The sequence below is a fragment of the Oncorhynchus gorbuscha genome, linkage group LG10, assembly GCF_021184085.1.
Source record: "Oncorhynchus gorbuscha isolate QuinsamMale2020 ecotype Even-year linkage group LG10, OgorEven_v1.0, whole genome shotgun sequence".
NCBI classification, from domain to species: Eukaryota; Metazoa; Chordata; class Actinopteri; order Salmoniformes; family Salmonidae; genus Oncorhynchus; species Oncorhynchus gorbuscha.
The window spans coordinates 13981884-14001883 of NC_060182.1; the positions used below are offsets into that span (position 1 = coordinate 13981884).

Below are 20000 nucleotides of genomic sequence, written 5' to 3' on the forward strand. Positions count from 1 at the left end.
TTTATCCAGAGCAACGTTACAGGAGCAATTTGAGTTAATTGATGTGCCCTTGCTCAAGGGCACATCAACAGATTTTGAACCGCCAACCTTTCGGAGAGCAAGGGAGAAGGAGATAAGAAGAGATGGAGGGAGAGAGAGAGCAAGGGAGAAGGAGATAAGAAGAGATGGAGGGAGAGAGAGAGCAAGGGAGAAGGAGATAAGAAGCGTTGGAGGGAGAGAGAGAGAGAGCAAGGGAGAAGGAGATAAGTAGAGATGGAGAGAGCAAGGGAGAAGGAGATAAGAAGAGATGGAGGGAGAGAGAGAGCAAGGGAGAAGGAGATAAGAAGCGTTGGAGGGAGAGAGAGAGAGAGCAAGGGAGAAGGAGATAAGTAGAGATGGAGAGAGCAAGGGAGAAGGAGATAAGAAGAGTTTGAGGGAGAGAGAGAGAGAGAGCAAGGGAGAAGGCGAGAAGAAGAGATTTTTTTTATTTTATTTTTTTATTTTTTATTTCACCTTTATTTAACCAGGTAGGCTAGTTGAGAACAAGTTCTCATTTGCAACTGCGACCTGGCCAAGATAAAGCATAGCAGTGTGAACAGACAACACAGAGTTACACATGGAGTAAACAATTAACAAGTCAATAACACAGTAGAAAAAAAGGGGAGTCCATATACATTGTGTGCAAAAGGCATGAGGTAGGCGAATAATTACACTTTTTCAGATTAACACTGGAGTGATAAATGATCAGATGGTCATGTACAGGTAGAGATATTGGTGTGCAAAAGAGCAGAAAAGTAAATAAATAAAAACAGTATGGGGATGAGGTAGGTGAAAATGGGTGGGATATTTACCAATAGACTATGTACAGCTGCAGCGATCGGTTAGCTGCTCAGATAGCAGATGTTTGAAGTTGGTGAGGGAGATAAAAGTCTCCAACTTCAGCGATTTTTGCAATTCGTTCCAGTCACAGGCAGCAGAGTACTGGAACGAAAGGTGGCCAAATGAGGTGTTGGCTTTAGTGATGATCAGTGAGATACACCTGCTGGAGTGCGTGCGGATGGGTGTTGCCATCGTGACCAGTGAACTGAGATAAGGCGGAGCTTTACCTAGCATGGACTTGTAGATGACCTGGAGCCAGTGGGTCTGGTGACGAATAGGTAGCGAGAGCCAGCCGACTAGAGCATACAAGTCGCAGTGGTGGGTGGTATAAGGTGCTTTAGTGACAAAACGGATGGCACTGTGATAAACTGCATCCAGTTTGCTGAGTAGAGTGTTGGAAGCCATTTTGTAGATGACATTGACGAAGTCGAGGATCGGTAGGATAGTCAGTTTTACTAGGGTAAGTTTGGCGGCGTGAGTGAAGGAGGCTTTGTTGCGGAATAGAAAGCCGACTCTTGATTTGATTTTCGATTGGAGATGTTTGATATGAGTCTGGAAGGAGAGTTTACAGTCTAGCCAGACACCTAGGTACTTATAGATGTCTACATATTCAAGGTCGGAACCATCCAGGGTGGTGATGCTGGTCAGGCGTGCGGGTGCAGGCAGCGAACGGTTGAAAAGCATGCATTTGGTTTTACTAGCGTTTAAGAGCAGTTGGAGGCCACGGAAGGAGTGTTGTATGGCATTGAAGCTCGTTTGGAGGTTAGATAGCACAGTGTCCAAGGACGGGCCGGAAGTATATAGAATGGTGTCGTCTGCGTAGAGGTGGATCAGGGAATCGCCCGCAGCAAGAGCAACATCATTGATATATACAGAGAAAAGAGTCGGCCCGAGAATTGAACCCTGTGGCACCCCCATAGAGACTGCCAGAGGACCGGACAGCATGCCCTCCGATTTGACACACTGAACTCTGTCTGCAAAGTAATTGGTGAACCAGGCAAGGCAGTCATCCGAAAAACCGAGGCTACTGAGTCTGCCGATAAGAATATGGTGATTGACAGAGTCGAAAGCCTTGGCAAGGTCAATGAAGACGGCAGCACAGTACTGTCTTTTATCGATGGCGGTTATGATATCGTTTAGTACCTTGAGTGTGGCTGAGGTGCACCCGTGACCGGCTCGGAAACCAGATTGCACAGCGGAGAAGGTACGGTGGGATTCGAGATGGTCAGTGACCTGTTCGTTGACTTGGCTTTCAAAGACCTTAGATAGGCTGGGCAGGATGGATATAGGTCGGTAACAGTTTGGGTCCAGGGTGTCTCCCCCTTTGAAGAGGGGGATGACTGTGGCAGCTTTCCAATCCTTGGGGATCTCAGACGATATGAAAGAGAGGTTGAACAGGCTGGTAATAGGGGTTGCGACAATGGCGGCGGATAGTTTCAGAAATAGAGGGTCCAGATTGTCAAGCCCAGCTGTTTTGTACGGGTCCAGGTTTTACAGCTCTTTCAGAACATCTGCTATCTGGATTTGGGTAAAGGAGAACCTGGAGAGGCTTGGGCGAGTAGCTGAGGGGGGGTCGGAGCTGTTGGCCGAGGTTGGAGTAGCCAGGCGGAAGGCATGGCCAGCCGTTGAGAAATGCTTGTTGAAGTTTTCGATAATCATGGATTTATCGGTGGTGACCGTGTTACCTAGCCTCAGTGCAGTGGGCAGCTGGGAGGAGGTGCTCTTGTTCTCCATGGACTTCACAGTGTCCCAGAACTTTTTGGAGTTGGAGCTACAGGATGCAAACTTCTGCCTGAACAAGCTGGCCTTAGCTTTCCTGACTGACTGCGTGTATTGGTTCCTGACTTCCCTGAACAGTTGCATATCGCGGGGAATATTCAATGCTATTGCAGTCCGCCACAGGATGTTTTTGTGCTGGTCGAGGGCAGTCAGGTCTGGAGTGAACCAAGGGCTGTATCTGTTCTTAGTTCAGCATTTTTTGAACGGAGCATGCTTATCTAAAATGGTGAGGAAGTTACTTTTAAAGAATGACCAGGCATCCTCAACTGTCGGGATGAGGTCAATGTCCTTCCAGAATACCCGGGCCAGGTCGATTAGAAAGGCCTACTCACAGAAGTGTTTTAGGGAGCGTTTGACAGTGATGAGGGGTGGTCGTTTGACTGCTGCTCCGTAGCGGATACAGGCAATGAGGCAGTGATCGCTGAGATCCTGGTTGAAGCCAGCGGAGATGTATTTGGAGGGCCAGTTGGTCAGGATGATGTCTATGAGGGTGACCTTGTTTACAGAGTTAGGGTTGTACCTGGTGGGTTCCTTGATGATTTTGTGAGATTGAGGGCATCTAGCTTAGATTGTAGGACTGCCGGGGTGCATATCCCAGTTTAGGTCACCTAACAGAACAATCTCTGAAGCTAGATGGGGGGCGATCAATTCACAAATGGTGTCCAGGGCACAGCTGGGAGCTGAGGGGGGTCGGTAGCAGGCAGCAACAGTGAGAGACTTATTTCAAAATTAGTAGTTCGAACTGTTTGGGTATGGACCTGGAAAGTATGACATTACTTTGCAGGCTATCTCTGCAGTAGACTGCAACTCCTACCCCTTTGGCAGTTCTATCTTGACGGAAGATGTTATAGTTGTGTATGGAAATCTCCAAATTTTTGGTGGCCTTCCTGAGCCAGGATTCAGACACGGCAAGAACATCAGGGTTAGCAGAGTGTGCTAAAGCAGTGGGTAAAACAAACTTAGGGAGGATGCTTCTGATGTTGACATGCATGAAACCAACAGTTTTTTGATCACAGAAGTCAACAAATGAGGGTGCCTGGGGACATGCAGGGCCTGGGTTTACCTCCACACCACCCGCGGAACAGAGAAGGAGTAGTATGAGGGTGCGGCTAAAGGCTATCAAAACTGGTCGCCTAGAGCGTTGGGGACAGAGAATAAGAGGAGCAGGTTTCTGGGCTGGGTGGAATATATTCAGGGCATAATGCGCAGACAGGGGTATGGTGGGGTGCTGGTACGGCGGAGGTAAGCCCAGGCACTGGGTGATGATGAGAGAGGTTGTATCTCTGGACATGCTGGTTGTAACGAGTGAGGTCACCGCATGTGTGAGAGGTGGGACAAAGGAGGTATCAGGTGTATGAAGAGTGGAACTAGGGGCTCCATTGTAAACTAAAACAATGATAACTAACCTGAACAACAGTATACAAGGCATATTGACATTTGAGAGAGACATACAGTGAGGCATACAGTAATCACAGGTGTTGAATTGGGAGAGCTAGCTAAAACAGTAGGTGAGACAACAACAGCTAATCAGCTAGCACAACAACAGCAGGTAAAATGGCGTTGACTAAGCAGAGGGAGGGTCGGATTAACTACACACAGAGCCTGAGTGCGGCTGGGGCCGACAGATAAAACATAAACAAGCAGAATGGAGTACCGTGATTAATGGACAGTCCAGCATGCATCAGCTATGTAGCCAAGTGATCAGGGGGCAGCGGTGGATGGGGCAGGGAAGCTGGCGAGTGTTATCCAGGTTAAAAAAACGAACAATGACTAAATAGCTTGTAGCTAGTTAGCTGGTTAGCTTCTGGAGTTTCTTGAGTGTGTTCCAAAAATAAAAAATAATAGCGATTCCGTATCACATTGGGTGAGGCAGGTTACCGGAAGGTTTAAACAAATTAAAAATCGAAAAGAGATAGAAAGTAAATATGGGTCCAGTGAGTGTTTGGGACGCGGCAATTCAGACGGTTAGCAGGCCTGTGCTAACAAGCTAACAGTTAGTAGGCCGGTGCTAAACAAGGTAGCATTTAGCGGACCGGGGCTAAACAAGTTAACAGTTAGCAGGCCGAATTAGCAAGCAAGGAGATAGCAAGGGCTAGAGAGTTAGCCTTTGGGGGATGTCGCGATGGGGTGAGTCTGTTTATTCCTCTTCATGCGGTGACATCGATAGACCGGTCATGGGTCCGGATATTGTAGCCCAGGAGTATGCTACGGTGGTAGCACAGGGGCTCTGACCGGGCTAGCTTCAAGCTAAGTGAGTGGAAACGCTAGCCAGAAGTAATCATCCGGGGTTGCGGTTAGCTTGATAGCTAGTTGTGAAGATCCAGCTGAAAATGTTCCGTTTGCGGTGGGAATCCGGGGATAAAAAATAAAAAAATAAGTCCGTTATGCTCTGGTTAGAGTCGCGTTGTTCGAACTGGCGAGAGCTTTCCGAGCAAAAGGTTAGCTGATGACCGGTTAGCTGAAGACCTCTATCAATGTTTTGCTGACTGATAGCTGGTAGTTAGCTGGCTAGCTTCAGTTGAGGGGTTCCGGATCCGAAGTAAATATAAATACTTTAGGAAAAATAGCTACATTGGGTGAGGCGGGTTGCAGGAGAGTATTTAGAAGTTGAGGTTTAGCAAAATGTTTTAAAAGATATGCGAAGAAAAATATGTAAAAATGAAAAAAAAACGATATATACAAGGGACACGACACGACAAGACGTCCTACTGCTACGCCATCTTGGATAATAGATGGAGGGAGAGAGAGCAAGGGAGAAGGAGATAAGAAGAGATGGAGTGAGAGAGAGCAAGGGAGGAGAGAAGAAGAGATGGAGTGAGAGAGAGCAAGGGAGAAGGACAGAAGAAGAGATGGAGTGAGAAGGAGAGAAGAAGAGAGGGAGGGAGAGAAAGGACCAGGTCCTTCTAAAATATCACCTGACTCAGTTTAGACCGCGCTGCCAGCATCATATTCTCACATTTTCTATCCCTCTTTTCTTTATTCTCTCCTTTCTTCCCTCCCTCGCTCCCAGAGTAATCAGTCTCATGATGTTTAATGCGCTGAAAGTCTCCCATCAGCCAGGGCTGCTGAAATGGAGCGTGGGTAATGCCTCGGGTCACTAGACTTCACACCCCCAGCCAGCTCTCTCTCACTCCCTCCCTTTCACTCTCTCCATCTCTCCGTCTGTCTATCTATCTTTCTCTGGTTTGCTCGATTGTTTCTCTCTCCCCTTATGTCTGTCTCTCTCTCCCTCTCTGTCACTCTCTCTCTCCCTCTCTGTCCCTCTCTCTCTTTCCCTCTGCTCCCCCTCTCTCTCTCCCTCTTTGTCCAACTCTCTCTCCCCTTCTGTCCGTCTCTATCTCCATCTGCCCCCCCCCCCTCTCTCCCTCTCTGTCCATCTCTCTCTCCCCTTCTGTCCGTCTCTATCTCCTTCTGCCCCCCCCCTCTCCCTCTCTGTCCATCTCTCTCTCCCTCTCTGTGGCGTTTGAACTAGGCCTTTGAACCATCAACACCGACGTGAATGGACAAGAGGGATTTGGCCGGGGCTCTGAGCCCCCAATCAGCTTAATGTCCAACGGGGCTTTAGGTGGTCTTAGCAGGCTTTACCTTGGTGAGGGGGCTTTCCCTTGATGTTGAGCTAAATTATCACGCACAGGCTCAGCTCTAAGCTGATTAAGACCCTAATTTCACTAAAATGTATTCCTTATTAATGATGTGATTGTGAAAGAACGACTGGCTATTTGTGTGGCTAGACTCGACAAGGGGTGAGGAGATTGGGGAGGGATGGGGGGAGGGTTTAGGAGAGGTGCTGGGTTTGGGAGAGGTGCTGGGTTTAGGAGAGGTGCTGGGTTGGGAGAGGTGCCGGGTTGGGAGAGGTGCAGGGTTGGGAGAGGTGCTGGGTTGGGAGAGGTGCCGGGTTGGGAGAGTTGCTGGGTTGGGAGAGGTGCCGGGTTGGGAGAGGTGCCGGGTTGGGGTTGGGAGAGGTGCAGGGTTGAACGAGGTGCAGGGTTGGGAGAGGTGCAGGGTTGGGAGAGGTGCCTGGTTTGGGAGAGGTGCCCGGTTTGGGAGAGATGCAGGGTTGGGAGAGGTGCAGGGTTGGGAGAGGTGCCCGGTTTGGGAGAGGTGCAGGGTTGGGAGAGGTGCCCGGTTTGGGAGAGGTGCCCGGTTTGGGAGAGGTGCAGGGTTGGGAGAGGTGCAGGGATGAACGAGGTGCAGGGTTGAACGAGTTGCAGGGTTGGGAGAGGTGCCCGGTTTGGGAGAGATGCAGGGTTGGGAGAGGTGCCCGGTTTGGGAGAGGTGCAGGGTTGGGAGAGGTGCAGGGTTGGGAGAGATGCATGGTTGGGAGAGGTGCCCGGTTTGGGAGAGGTGCAGGGTTGGGAGAGGTGCAGGGTTGGGAGAGATGCAGGGTTGGGAGAGGTGCCCGTTTTGGGAGAGGTGCCCGGTTTGGGAGAGGTGCAGGGTTGGGAGAGGTGCAGGGTTGGGAGAGGTGCAGGGTTGAACGAGGTGCAGGGTTGGGAGAGGTGCAGGGTTGGGAGAGGTGCAGGGTTGGGAGAGGTGCAGGGTTGAACGAGGTGCAGGGTTGGGAGAGGTGCAGGGTTGGGAGAGGTGCCCGGTTTGGGAGAGATGCAGGGTTGAACGAGGTGCAGGGTTGGGAGAGGTGCAGGGTTGGGGGTTATGGAGAGGGGGGTGGGGGGCAGAGAGACCAGAGATCTTTCGAAACTTCGACTGGGATTGAAACATTTAGAGCAATTTCAAAATGTGACGTTCTGCAGTGAGACTGTGAGAGCTTGTTGAGAGAGACGTGTTGTTCTGCAGTGAGACTGTGAGAGCTTGTTGAGAGAGACGTGTTGTTCTGCAGTGAGACTGTGAGAGCTTGTTGAGAGAGACGTGTTGTTCTGCAGTGAGACTGTGAGAGCTTGTTGAGAGAGACGTGTTGTTCTGCAGTGAGACTGTGAGAGCTTGTTGAGGCAGACGTGTTGTAGGGCTGATGGGGATGTTTGGGGACTGGAAGGATGTAGAGGGGTGAGCCATCTGGGCATGTTGACTAGGTGGTTCACTTTTTGGAGGACAGGGATTATGTTGGTGTTTTGGGTTTTAGAGACCCACTGTACTGATTGTTGAGTGAGGCGTCTCACTCTCTCGATTCGTCTTACATATCAAACAATCTGAATCCTTCTCGTCTCATTTTCCATCTCTCCTTCTCCCCAGATGTGATATTCATGAAGAGTGAGTGAGCACATTTTGGACATCTGTGAAGCACACCTAGCGAGGGAGAGAGAAAAGAGAGGGGGAAAGACAGAGGGTGTCCTGAAAAATGTGTGAACGATTTGGCCCCTTCATAAAAGAGGCCCAATTCTTTTTTTCATGTCCTACCACATGGTGAGCCTCTCACACACACACACACACACACACGCACGCGATAACTATGGAAAGAGAGATGGGACAGTGAAAATTGTTATAAAGGATTTTCTTTCTGGATTCATGGCCCAAGAACAGATCTCTTGTATCATTGATGTAGTTAGAAGACTGACAAAGTTCCTTATTATTTAAGAGCTATAATTAGATAATTCTGTCTTCAGACCATCTGATTCTCAGCCGATGACTTCCTGGTGGAGAGTGAGATACTTCCTGTTAACAGTAAGAAACTTCCTGTCAGGATAATAGTCCCCCGAGGACAGGTCTTTCAGGCATCAGCAGAGTGGGACACAGACATACTACTTGAGGACAGGGTCACATCTAGCTGTCAAAGGTAGAGCATTACAGTTTCCACAATATCAGTCTCCCTTGTAGATACATTTCTGTTTCGAGATATTAACAAAGGAAGGTTGTACCTGCTCCAGATATAGTAGCAAGGAGAATAACGGAGGACTAGAATGAGAAAGGCAAGGCTATGTGACCCCTGCTTCCAGCTCTAGGGTCATGTGCCATGTCATTCAGCTGACCTCTGACCCAGGGTAATTTCACCTCTGTCAGTCAGCCATGAGGTAGTACTTTCATTTTATTATCATACCAGGGGAGGAAACACACACACACACACACACACACGCACACACACACATACCCCCTCACACACACACATACCCTCCCTCACACACACACATATCCCCCTCACACACACATACCCCCCTCACACCCATGTACCCCCCTCACACACAGGAGAAGAAAATGATTTTGTGTATGCATTTAAACTCAGCAAAAAAATAAATGTCCTCTCACTGTCAACTGCGTTTATTTCTTTTGTGTAAATATTTGTATGAACAAAACAAGATTCAACAACTGAGACATAAACTGAACAAGTTCCACAGACATGTGACTAACAGAAATGGAATACATGTGTTCCTGAACAAAGGGGGGGGGGGTCAAAATCAAAAGTAACAGTCGGTATCTGGTGTGGCCACCAGCTGCATTAAGTACTGCAGTGCATCTCCTCCTCATGGACTGTACCAGATTTTCCAGTTCTTGCTGTGAGATGTTACCCCACTCTTCCACCAAGGCACCTGCAAGTTCCCGGACATTTCTGGGGGGATTGGCCCGAGCCCTCACCCTCTGATCCAACAGGTCCCAGATGTGCTCAATGGGATTGAGATCCGGGCTCTTCGTTGGCCATGGCAGAACACTGACATTCCTGTCTTGCAAAATATCACGCACAGAACTGGTGGCATTGTCATGCTGGAGGGTCATGTCATGATGAGCCTGCAGGAAGGGTACCACATGAGGGAGGAGGGTTTCTTCCACGTGGTTGAGACCGTGACGGACCCTCCACCTCCAAATCAATCCCGCTCCAGAGTACAGGCCTCGGTGTAATGCTCATTCCTTCAACGATAAACGCAAATCCAACCATCACCCCTGGTGAGACAAAATCACGACTCATCAGTGAAGAACACTTTGTGCCAGTCCTGTCTGGTCCAGCGACTGTGGGTTTGTGACCATAGGCGGCGTTGATGCCGGTGATGTCTGGTGAGGACCTGCCTTACAAGCCCTCAGTCCAGCCTCTCTCAGCCTATTGCGGACAGTCTGAGCACTGATGGAGGGATTGTGCGTTCCTGGTGTAACTCGGGCAGTTGATATTGCCATCCTGTACTTGTCCCGTAGGTGTGATGTTTGGATGTATCGATCCTGTGCAGGTGTTGTTACACGTGGTCTGCCACTGCGAGAACGATCAGCTTGTCCGTCCAGTCTCCCTGTAGCCCTGTCTTAGGCGTCTCACAGTACGGACATTGCAATTTATTGCCCTGGCCACATCTGCAGTCCTCATGCCTCCTTGCAGCATGCCTAAGGCACATTCACACAGATGAGCAGGGACTCTGGTCATCTTTTTTGTGTGTTTTTCAGAGTCAGTAGAAAGGCCTCTTTAGTGTTCTAAGTTTTCATTAAGTGTTCATTAATTGTTTACGGTTCATTGAACAAGCATGAGAAACAGTGTTTAACCCTTTACAATGAAGATCTGTGAAGTTATTTGGATTTTTATGAAATGTCTTTGAAAGACAGGGTCCTGAAAAAGGGAAGTTTATTTTTGTTGCAGAGTTTGTTTGTGTGTATTGTATGTGTATATGCACTGTATCTGTGTGTGTTAGTATGTGTCAGTGTGTTAGTGTGTGTTAGTATGTGTCAGTGTGTATTGTATGTGTATATGCACTGTATCTGTGTGTGTTAGTATGTGTCAGTGTGTATTGTATGTGTATATGCACTGTATCTGTGTGTGTTAGTATGTGTCAGTGTGTTAGTGTGTGTTAGTATGTGTCAGTGTGTATTGTATGTGTATATGCACTGTATCTGTGTGTGTTAGTATGTGTCAGTGTGTATTGTATGTGTATATGCACTGTATCTGTGTGTGTTAGTATGTGTCAGTGTGTTAGTGTGTGTTAGTATGTGTCAGTGTGTATTGTATGTGTATATGCACTGTATCTGTGTGTGTTAGTATGTGTCAGTGTGTATTGTATGTGTATATGCACTGTATCTGTGTGTGTTAGTATGTGTCAGTGTGTATTGTATGTGTATATGCACTGTATCTGTGTGTGTTAGTATGTGTCAGTGTGTTAGTGTGTGTTTGTATGTGTCAGTATGCATGTGTATATGCACTGTATCTGTGTGTGTTAGTATGTGTCAGTGTGTTAGTGTGTGTTAGTATGTGTCAGTGTGTATTGTATGTGTATATGCACTGTATCTGTGTGTGTTAGTATGTGTCAGTGTGTTAGTGTGTGTCAGTGTGTTAGTATGTGTCAGTGTGTGTTAGTATGTGTCAGTGTGTTAGTATGTGTCAGTGTGTGTCTCTGTGTGTCAGTGTGTGTTAGTGTGTGTCAGTGTGTGTCTCTGTGTGTCAGTGTGTGTTAGTGTGTGTCAGTGTGTGTTAGTATGTGTCAGTGTGTTAGTATGTGTCAGTGTGTGTCTCTGTGTGTCAGTGTGTGTTAGTGTGTGTTAGTATGTGTCAGTGTGTGTTAGTATGTGTCAGTGTGTGTTAGTGTGTGTCAGTGTGTGTCTCTGTGTGTCAGTGTGTGTCTCTGTGTGTCAGTGTGTTAGTATGTGTCAGTGTGTGTTAGTATGTGTCAGTGTGTGTCTCTGTGTGTCAGTGTGTTAGTATGTGTCAGTGTGTGTCTCTGTGTGTCAGTGTGTGTGTCTCCGTGTGTCAGTATGTGTCTCTGTGTGTCAGTGTGTGTGTCTCTGTGTGTCAGTATGTGTCTCTGTGTGTCAGTGTGTCTCTCTGTGTGTCAGCGTGTGTTAGTATGTGTCAGTGTGTGTCTCTGTGTGTCAGTGTGTGTCAGTATGTGTCAGTGTGTGTCAGTATGTGTCTCTGTGTGTCAGTGTGTGTCTCTGTGTGTCTCTGTGTGTCAGTGTGTGTCTCTGTGTGTCAGTATGTGTCTCTGTGTGTCAGTGTGTCAGTATGTGTCTCTGTGTGTCAGTGTGTGTCTCTGTGTGTCAGTGTGTGTCTCTGTGTGTCAGTATGTGTCTCTGTGTGTCAGTATGTTTCTCTGTGTGTCAGTATGTGTCTCTGTGTGTCAGTATGTGTCTCTGTGTGTCAGTGTGTGTCTGTGTGTCAGTGTGTGTCTCAGGGTGTCAGTGTGTGTCTCTGTGTGTCAGTGTGTGTTAGTATGTGTCAGTGTGTGTCTCTGTGTGTCAGTGTGTGTTAGTATGTGTCAGTTTGTCAGTGTGTGTTAGTGTGTGTTAGTATGTGTCAGTTTGTCAGTGTGTGTTAGTGTGTGTCAGTGTGTTAGTATGTGTCAGTGTGTTAGTATGTGTCTCTGTGTGTCAGTGTATGTTAGTGTGTGTCAGTGTGTTAGTATATGTCTCTGTGTGTCAGTGTGTGTCAGTGTGTTAGTATGTGTCAGTGTGTGTTAGTATGTGTCAGTGTGTGTCTCTGTGTGTCAGTTTGTGTCAGTGTGTGTCTCTGTGTGTCAGTGTGTGTCTCTGTGTGTCAGTGTGTTAGTATGTGTCAGTGTGTGTTAGTATGTGTCAGTGTGTGTCAGTGTGTGTCAGTGTGTGTCTCTGTGTGTCAGTGTGTGTCTCTGTGTGTCAGTGTGTGTTAGTATGTGTCAGTGTGTGTCTCTGTGTGTCAGTGTGTGTCTCTGTGTGTCAGTGTGTGTCTCTGTGTGTCAGTGTGTGTCTCTGTGTGTCAGTGTATGTCTCTGTGTGTCAGTGTGTGTTAGTATGTGTCAGTGTGTGTCTGTGTTTGACAGTGCCTATGGGTATTGTTGCATGCAAGTGGATGTGTTTAAAAGCCTTCTCTCCCTATCTGTCTCTCTCAGCTGGAGGAGATGATGAACGCCCTGGAGAAGACCAGGCAGGAGCTGGACACCACCAAGCAGCGCCTCTCCACTACCCAGCACTCCCTTCAGGAGCGGGACGGTCACCTGACCAACCTGAGGCTCGAGAGACGCAGACAGCTGGAGGAGATCCTGGAGATGAAGTGAGTCTATAACTGTCTCCCTCCCTCCCTCCCTCCCTAGTTCATTTTTGCCGTCTCTGCCTCTAGACATATAGTATAGTTGTCTGTTTCTCTCTCTGGACATATAGTATAGTTGTCTGTTTCTCTCTCTGGACATATAGTATAGTTGTCTGTTTCTCTCTCTGGACATCTAGTATAGTTGTCTGTTTCTCTCTCTGGACATCTAGTATAGTTGTCTGTTTCTCTCTCTGGACATATAGTATAGTTGTCTGTTTCTCTCTCTGGACATCTAGTATAGTTGTCTGTTTCTCTCTCTGGACATATAGTATAGTTGTCTGTTTCTCTCTCTGGACATCTAGTATAGTTGTCTGTTTCTCTCTCTGGACATCTAGTATAGTTGTCTGTTTCTACCTCTGGACATATAGTATAGTTATCTATTTCTCTCTCGCTCCCTGTCTGTTTTCTCTGTCTCCCTCCCCCTTTCTCTCTCTCTCTCCATCTTTCTCTCTTTAACTATTTCTCTCTCTCTCTCTCTCTCTCTCTCTCTCTCTCTCTCTCTCTCTCTCTCTCTCTCTCTCTCTCTCTCTCTCTCTCTCTCTCTCTCTCTCTCTCTCTTCTCTCTCTCTCTCTCTCTCTCTCTCTGTCTCTCTCTCTGTCTCTCCCTCTTTCTTTCTCTCCCTCTCGTTCTTCACTGGTTGCCCTTTTCTTGTGGCAACAGGTCACATATCTTGCTGATGTGATGGCACGTGGTGGTATTTCACCCAGTAGATATGGGAGTTTATCAAAATTGGGTTTGTTTGTGTAATCTGAGAGAAATATGTGTCTCTAATATGGTCTGGCAGGAGGTTAGGAAGTGCAGCTCAGTTTCCACCTCCTCATTTTGTGGGCAGTGTGCACATAGCCTGTCTTCTGTTGAGAGCCAGTTCTGCCTACGGCAGCCTTTCTCAATAGCAAGGCTATGCTCACTGAGTCTGTATATAGTCAAAGTTTCCTTAAGTTTGGGTCAGTCACAGTGGTCAGGTATTCTGCCGCTGTGTACTCTCTGTTAAGGGCCAAATAGCAGTCGAGTATCTCTCTGTCTCTCTCTCTCTGTCTCTCAATTCAATTCAATTCAATTCAAGGGCTTTATTGGCATGGGAAACATGTGTTAACATTGCCAAAGCAAGTGAGGTAGATAATATATAAAGTGAATATATAAAGTGAAATAAACAATACAAATTAAAAGTAAACATTACACATAGAGAAGTTTCAAAACAATAAAGACACTACAAATGTCATATTATATATATACAGTGTTTTAACAATGTACAAATGGTAAAGGACACAAGATAAAATAAATAAGCATAAATATGGGTTGTATTTACAATGGTGTGTGTTCTTCACGGGTTGCCCTTTTCTCGCGGCAACAGGTCACAAATCTTTCTGCTGTGATGGCACACTGTGGAATTTCACCCAGTAGATATGGGAGTTAATCAAAATTGGATTTGTTTTCAAATTCTTTGTGGATCTGTGTAATCTGAGGGATGTTATATGTTATATGTTTCTCTAATATGGTCATACATTGGGCAGGAGGTTAGGAAGTGCAGCTCAGTTTCCACCTCATTTTGTGGGCAGTGAGCACATAGCCTGTCTTCTCTTGAGAGCCATGTCTGTCTACGGCAGCCTATCTCAATAGCAAGGCTATGCTCACTGAGTCTGTACATAGTCAAAGCTTTCCTTAATTTTGGGGTCAGTCACACTCTGTCTCGCTCTCTCTCTGTCTTTCTCTCTCACTCTGTCTCTCTCTCTCTCTCTCTCTGTCTCTCTGTCTCTCTCTCTCTCTCTGTCTCTCTCTCTCTGTCTCTCTGTCTCTCTCTCTCTCTGTCTCTCTCTCTTTCTCTGTCCCTGTCTCTCTCGCTCTGTCTCTCTCTCTCTGTCTCTCTCTCTCTCTGTCTCTCTGTCTCTCTCTCTCTCTCTCTCTCTCTCTCTCTCTCTCTCTCTCTCTCTCTCTCTCTCTCTCTCTCTCTCTCTGTCTCTCTTTCTCTGTCCCTGTCTCTCTCTCTCTGTCTCTCTCTCTCTGTCTCGCTCTCTCTCTCTGTCTCCCTCTCTCGCTCTGTCTCTCTCTCTCTGTCTCTCTGTCTCTCTCTCTCTCTCTGTCTCTCTCTCTCTGTCTCTCTGTCTCTCTCTCTCTCTGTCTCTCTCTCTTTCTCTGTCCCTGTCTCTCTCGCTCTGTCTCTCTCTCTCTGTCTCTCTCTCTCTCTGTCTCTCTCTCTGTCTCTCTCTCTCTCTCTCTCTCTCTCTACCTTGCTCCTTCCTTCCATCTCTCTCCCTCTCTATCCCTCTCTCTCTCTCTCTCCCTCTCTCTCCCTCTCTCTCTCTCTCTCTCTCTCTCTCTCTCTCTCTCTCTCTCTCTCTCTCTCTCTCTCTCTCTCTCTCTCTCTCTCTCTCTCTCTCTCTCTCTCTCTCTGTCTCTCTCTCTGTCTCTCTGTCTCTCTCTCTCTCTCTCTTTCTCTGTCCCTGTCTCTCTCTTTTCTCTCTCTCTCTGTCTCTCTCTCTCTCTCTCTGTGTCTCTCTCTCTCTCTCTCTCTCTCTCTCTCTCTCTCTCTCTCTCTTTCTCTGTCTGTCTCTCTCTCTCTGTCTCTCTCCCTCTATCCCTCTCTCTCTATCTCTCTGTCTCTCTCTGTCTCTCTCTCTCTCTCTCTCTCTCTCTCTCTCTCTCTCTCTCTCTCTCTCTCTCTCTCTCTCTCTCTCTCTCTCTCTCTCTCTCTCTCTCTCTCTCTCTGCTTTGGGCTTTGTCTCTGTTACGGTCTGTTTTGCGCTTTGTTTCTGTTACGGTCTGTTTTGGGCTTTGTCTCTGTTACGGTCTGTTACGGTCTGTTTTGGGCTTTGTTTCTGTTACGGTCTGTTTTGCGCTTTGTTTCTGTTACGGTCTGTTACGGTCTGTTACGGTCTGCTTTGGGCTTTGTCTCTGTAACGGTCTGTTTTGGGCTTTGTCTCTGTTACGGTCTGTTACGGTCTGTTTTGGGCTTTGTCTCTGTTACGGTCTGTTTTGGGCTTTGTCTCTGTTACGGTCTGTTACGGTCTGTTTTGGGCTTTGTCTCTGTTACGGTCTGCTTTGGGCTTTGTCTCTGTAACGGTCTGTTTTGGGCTTTGTCTCTGTTACGGTCTGTTTTGGGCTTTGTCTCTGTAACGGTCTGTTTTGGGCTTTGTCTCTGTTACGGTCTGTTTTGGGCTTTGTCTCTGTTACGGTCTGTTACGGTCTGTTACGGTCTGTTTTGGGCTTTGTCTCTGTAATGGTCTGTTTTGGGCTTTGTCTCTGTTACAGTCTGTTTTGGGCTTTGTCTCTGTAATGGTCTGTTTTGGGCTTTGTCTCTGTTACGGTCTGTTTTGGGCTTTGTCTCTGTAATAGTCTGTTTTGGGCTTTGTCTCTGTTACGGTCTGTTTTGGGCTTTGTCTCTGTTACGGTCTGTTTTGGGCTTTGTCTCTGTTACGGTCTGTTTTGGGCTTTGTCTCTGTAATGGTCTGTTTTGGGCTTTGTCTCTGTTACGGTCTGTTTTGGGCTTTGTCTCTGTTACGGTCTGTAACGGTCTGTTTTGGGCTTTGTCTCTGTTACGGTCTGTTTTGGGCTTTGTCTCTGTTACGGTCTGTTTTGGGCTTTGTCTCTGTTACGGTCTGTTTTGGGCTTTGTCTTTGTTACCGTCTGTTACGGTCTGTTTTGGGCTTTGTCTCTGTTACGGTCTGTTACGGTCTGTTTTCGGCTTTGTCTCTGTTACGGTCTGTTTTGGGCTTTGTCTCAGTTACGGTCTGTAGTGGTCTGTTTTGGGCTTTGTGTCTGTTACGGTCTGTTACGGTCTGTTTTGGGCTTTGTCTCTGTTACGGTCTGTTACGGTCTGTTTTGGGCTTTGTCTCTGTTACGGTCTGTTTTGGGCTTTGTCTCTGTTACGGTCTGTTACGGTCTGTTTTGGGCTTTGTCTCTGTTACGGTCTGTTTTGGGCTTTGTCTCTGTTACGGTCTGTTTTGGGCTTTGTCTCAGTTACGGTCTGTAGTGGTCTGTTTTGGGCTTTGTCTCTGTTACGGTCTGTTACGGTCTGTTTTGGGCTTTGTCTCTGTTACGGTCTGTTACGGTCTGTTTTGGGCTTTGTCTCTGTTACGGTCTGTTTTGGGCTTTGTCTCTGTTACGGTCTGTTTTGCGCTTTGTCTGTCATGCAGGTGAAAGAGGACCCAAAAGCGACTTAACAGAAACAGAGTTTATTTAAATCCAAAACAGGGAATAACAAAAATCCTCTAGTCTGTAGAGGGGAATAACTAGAGAAGCGGCCACAGACTGCAGGTCGCTTCGGGTAGGCGCAGGCCGTAGTTGATAGAGCCACCTGCTCACACGCAGCATCTGATGAAGGCAAAAAACACGACAGGACAGGGCGAAACGCAATCACAGCATGGTGAATACAAAACAAGGAACCGACGGGACAGGAACGGAACACAAAGGAATAAATAGGGACTCTAATCAGGGGAAAGGATCGGGAACAGGTGTGGGAAGACTAAATGATGATTAGGGGAATAGGAACAGCTGGGAGCAGGAACGGAACGATAGAGAGAAGAGAGAGCGAGAGAGTGAGAGAGGGAGGGGGAGAGAGAGGGATAGAAGGAGGGAAAGAACCAAATAAGACCAGCAGAGGGAAACGAATAGCATGGGGAGCACAGGGACAAGACATGATAATAAATGACAAACATGACAGTACCCCCCACTCACCGAGCGCCTCCTGGCGCACTCGAGGAGGAATCCTGGCGGCAACGGAGGAAATCATCGATGAGTGAACGGTCCAGCACGTCCCGAGACGGAACCCAACTCCTCTCCTCAGGACCGTAACCCTCCCAATCCACAAGGTATTGGTGACCCCGTCCCCGAGAACGCATGTCCATGATCTTATGTACCTTGTAAATAGGTGCGCTCTCGACAAGGACGGGAGGGGGAGGGAAGACGAACGGGGTGCGAAGAAAGGGCTTAACACAGGAGACATGGAAGACAGGATGGACGCGACGAAGATGTCGCGGAAGAAGCAGTCGCACAGCGACAGGACTGACGACCTGGGAGACACGGAACGGACCAATGAACCGCGGAGTCAACTTACGAGAAGCTGTCGTAAGAGGAAGGTTGCGAGTGGAAAGCCACACTCTCTGGCCGCAACAATACCTTGGACTCTTAATCCTGCGTTTATTGGCGGCTCTCACAGTCCTCCCCGCAGACAAAGGCAGACCGGTAATGAAGTCTAAGGCGATGTGAGACCATGGTCGAGAAGGAATGGGGAGCGGTCTGAGACGACCGGCAGGAGGAGAGTTACCCGACTTAGTCTGCGCGCAGTCCGAACAAGCAGCCACGAAACGGCGCGTGTCACGCTCCTGAGTCGGCCACCAAAAGCGCTGGCGAATAGACGCAAGAGTGCCTCGAACACCGGGATGACCAGCTAACTTGGCAGAGTGAGCCCACTGAAGAACAGCCAGACGAGTGGAAACAGGAACGAAAAAGGAGGTTACTAGGACAAGCGCGCGGCGACGCAGTGTGCGTGAGTGCTTGCTTAACCTGTCCTTCAATTCCCCAGACTGTTAACCCGACAACACGCCCATAAGGAAGAATCCCCTCGGGATCAGTAGAAGCCACAGAAGAACTAAACAGACGGGATAAGGCATCAGGCTTGGTGTTCTTGCTACCCGGACGGTAAGAAATCACAAACTCGAAACGAGCGAAAAACAACGCCCAACGAGCTTGACGGGCATTAAGTCGTTTGGCAGAACGGATGTACTCAAGGTTCTTATGGTCTGTCCAAACGACAAAAGGGACGGTCGCCCCCTCCAACCACTGTCGCCATTCGCCTAGGGCTAAGCGGATGGCGAGCAGTTCACGGTTACCCACATCATAGTTGCGCTCAGATGGCGACAGGCGATGAGAAAAATAAGCGCAAGGATGAACCTTATCGTCAGACTGGAAGCGCTGGGATAGAATGGCTCCCACGCCTACCTCTGAAGCGTCAACCTCGACAATGAATTGTCTAGTGACGTCAGGAGTAACGAGGATAGGAGCGGACGTAAAACGTTCTTTTAGAAGATCAAAAGCTCCCTGGGCGGAACCGGACCACTTAAAACACGTCTTGACAGAAGTAAGAGCTGTGAGAGGGGCAGCAACTTGACCGAAATTACGAATGAAACGCCGATAGAAATTAGCGAAACCTAAAAAGCGCTGCAACTCGACACGTGACCTTGGAACGGGCCAATCACTGACAGCTTGGACCTTAGCGGAATCCATCTGAATGCCTTCAGCGGAAATAACGGAACCGAGAAAAGTAACGGAGGAGACATGAAAAGAGCACTTCTCAGCCTTTACGTAGAGACAATTCTCTAAAAGGCGCTGTAGAACACGTCGAACGTGCTGAACATGAATCTCGAGTGACGGAGAAAAAATCAGGATATCGTCAAGATAGACAAAAACAAAAATGTTCAGCATGTCTCTCAGAACATCATTAACTAATGCCTGAAAAACAGCTGGCGCATTGGCGAGACCGAACGGCAGAACCCGGTACTCAAAATGCCCTAACGGAGTGTTAAACGCCGTTTTCCACTCGTCCCCCTCTCTGATGCGCACGAGATGGTAAGCGTTACGAAGGTCCAACTTAGTAAAGCACCTGGCTCCCTGCAGAATCTCGAAGGCTGATGACGTAAGGGGAAGCGGATAACGATTCTTAACCGTTATGTCATTCAGCCCTCGATAATCCACGCAGGGGCGCAGAGTACCGTCCTTCTTCTTAACAAAAAAGAACCCCGCCCCGGCCGGAGAAGAAGAAGGCACTATGGTACCGGCGTCAAGAGACACAGACAAATAATCCTCGAGAGCCTTACGTTCGGGAGCCGACAGAGAGTATAGTCTACCTCGAGGAGGAGTGGTCCCCGGAAGGAGATCAATACTACAATCATACGACCGGTGAGGAGGAAGGGAGTTGGCTCGGGACCGACTGAAGACCGTGCGCAGATCATGATATTCCTCCGGCACTCCTGTCAAATCGCCAGGTTCCTCCTGAGAAGTAGGGACAGAAGAAACGGGAGGGATGGCAGACATTAAACACTTCACATGACAAGAAACGTTCCAGGATAGGATAGAATTACTAGACCAATTAATAGAAGGATTATGACATACTAGCCAGGGATGACCCAAAACAACAGGTGTAAACGGTGAACGGAAAATCAAAAAAGAAATAGTCTCACTGTGGTTACCAGATACTGTGAGAGTTAAAGGTAGTGTCTCAAATTTGATACTGGGAAGATGACTACCATCTAAGGCAAACATGGGCGTAGGCCTGTCTAACGGTCTGAAAGGAATGTTATGTTTCCGAACCCATGCTTCGTCCATGAAACAACCCTCAGCCCCAGAGTCAATCAAGGCACTGCATGTAGCACCCGAACCGGTCCAGCGTAGATGGACCGACATAGTAGTACAAGATCTAGATGAAGGGACCTGAGTAGTAGCGCTCACCAGTAG

General features: G+C 48.0%; 1 protein-coding gene across 5 annotated transcripts in view; it reads left to right on the forward strand.

Moving 5' to 3' along the window:
- Positions 1–20000, forward strand: part of LOC124045576 (ERC protein 2-like) — a 629643-nt gene that overhangs the window by 384047 nt on the left and 225596 nt on the right. For all 5 annotated transcript variants that reach the window (XM_046364959.1, XM_046364957.1, XM_046364960.1 and 2 more), the window contains one exon: positions 12357–12517. In XM_046364959.1, coding sequence (XP_046220915.1) covers positions 12357–12517 — 161 coding nt within the window. The remainder of the gene's footprint in view (positions 1–12356; positions 12518–20000) is intronic.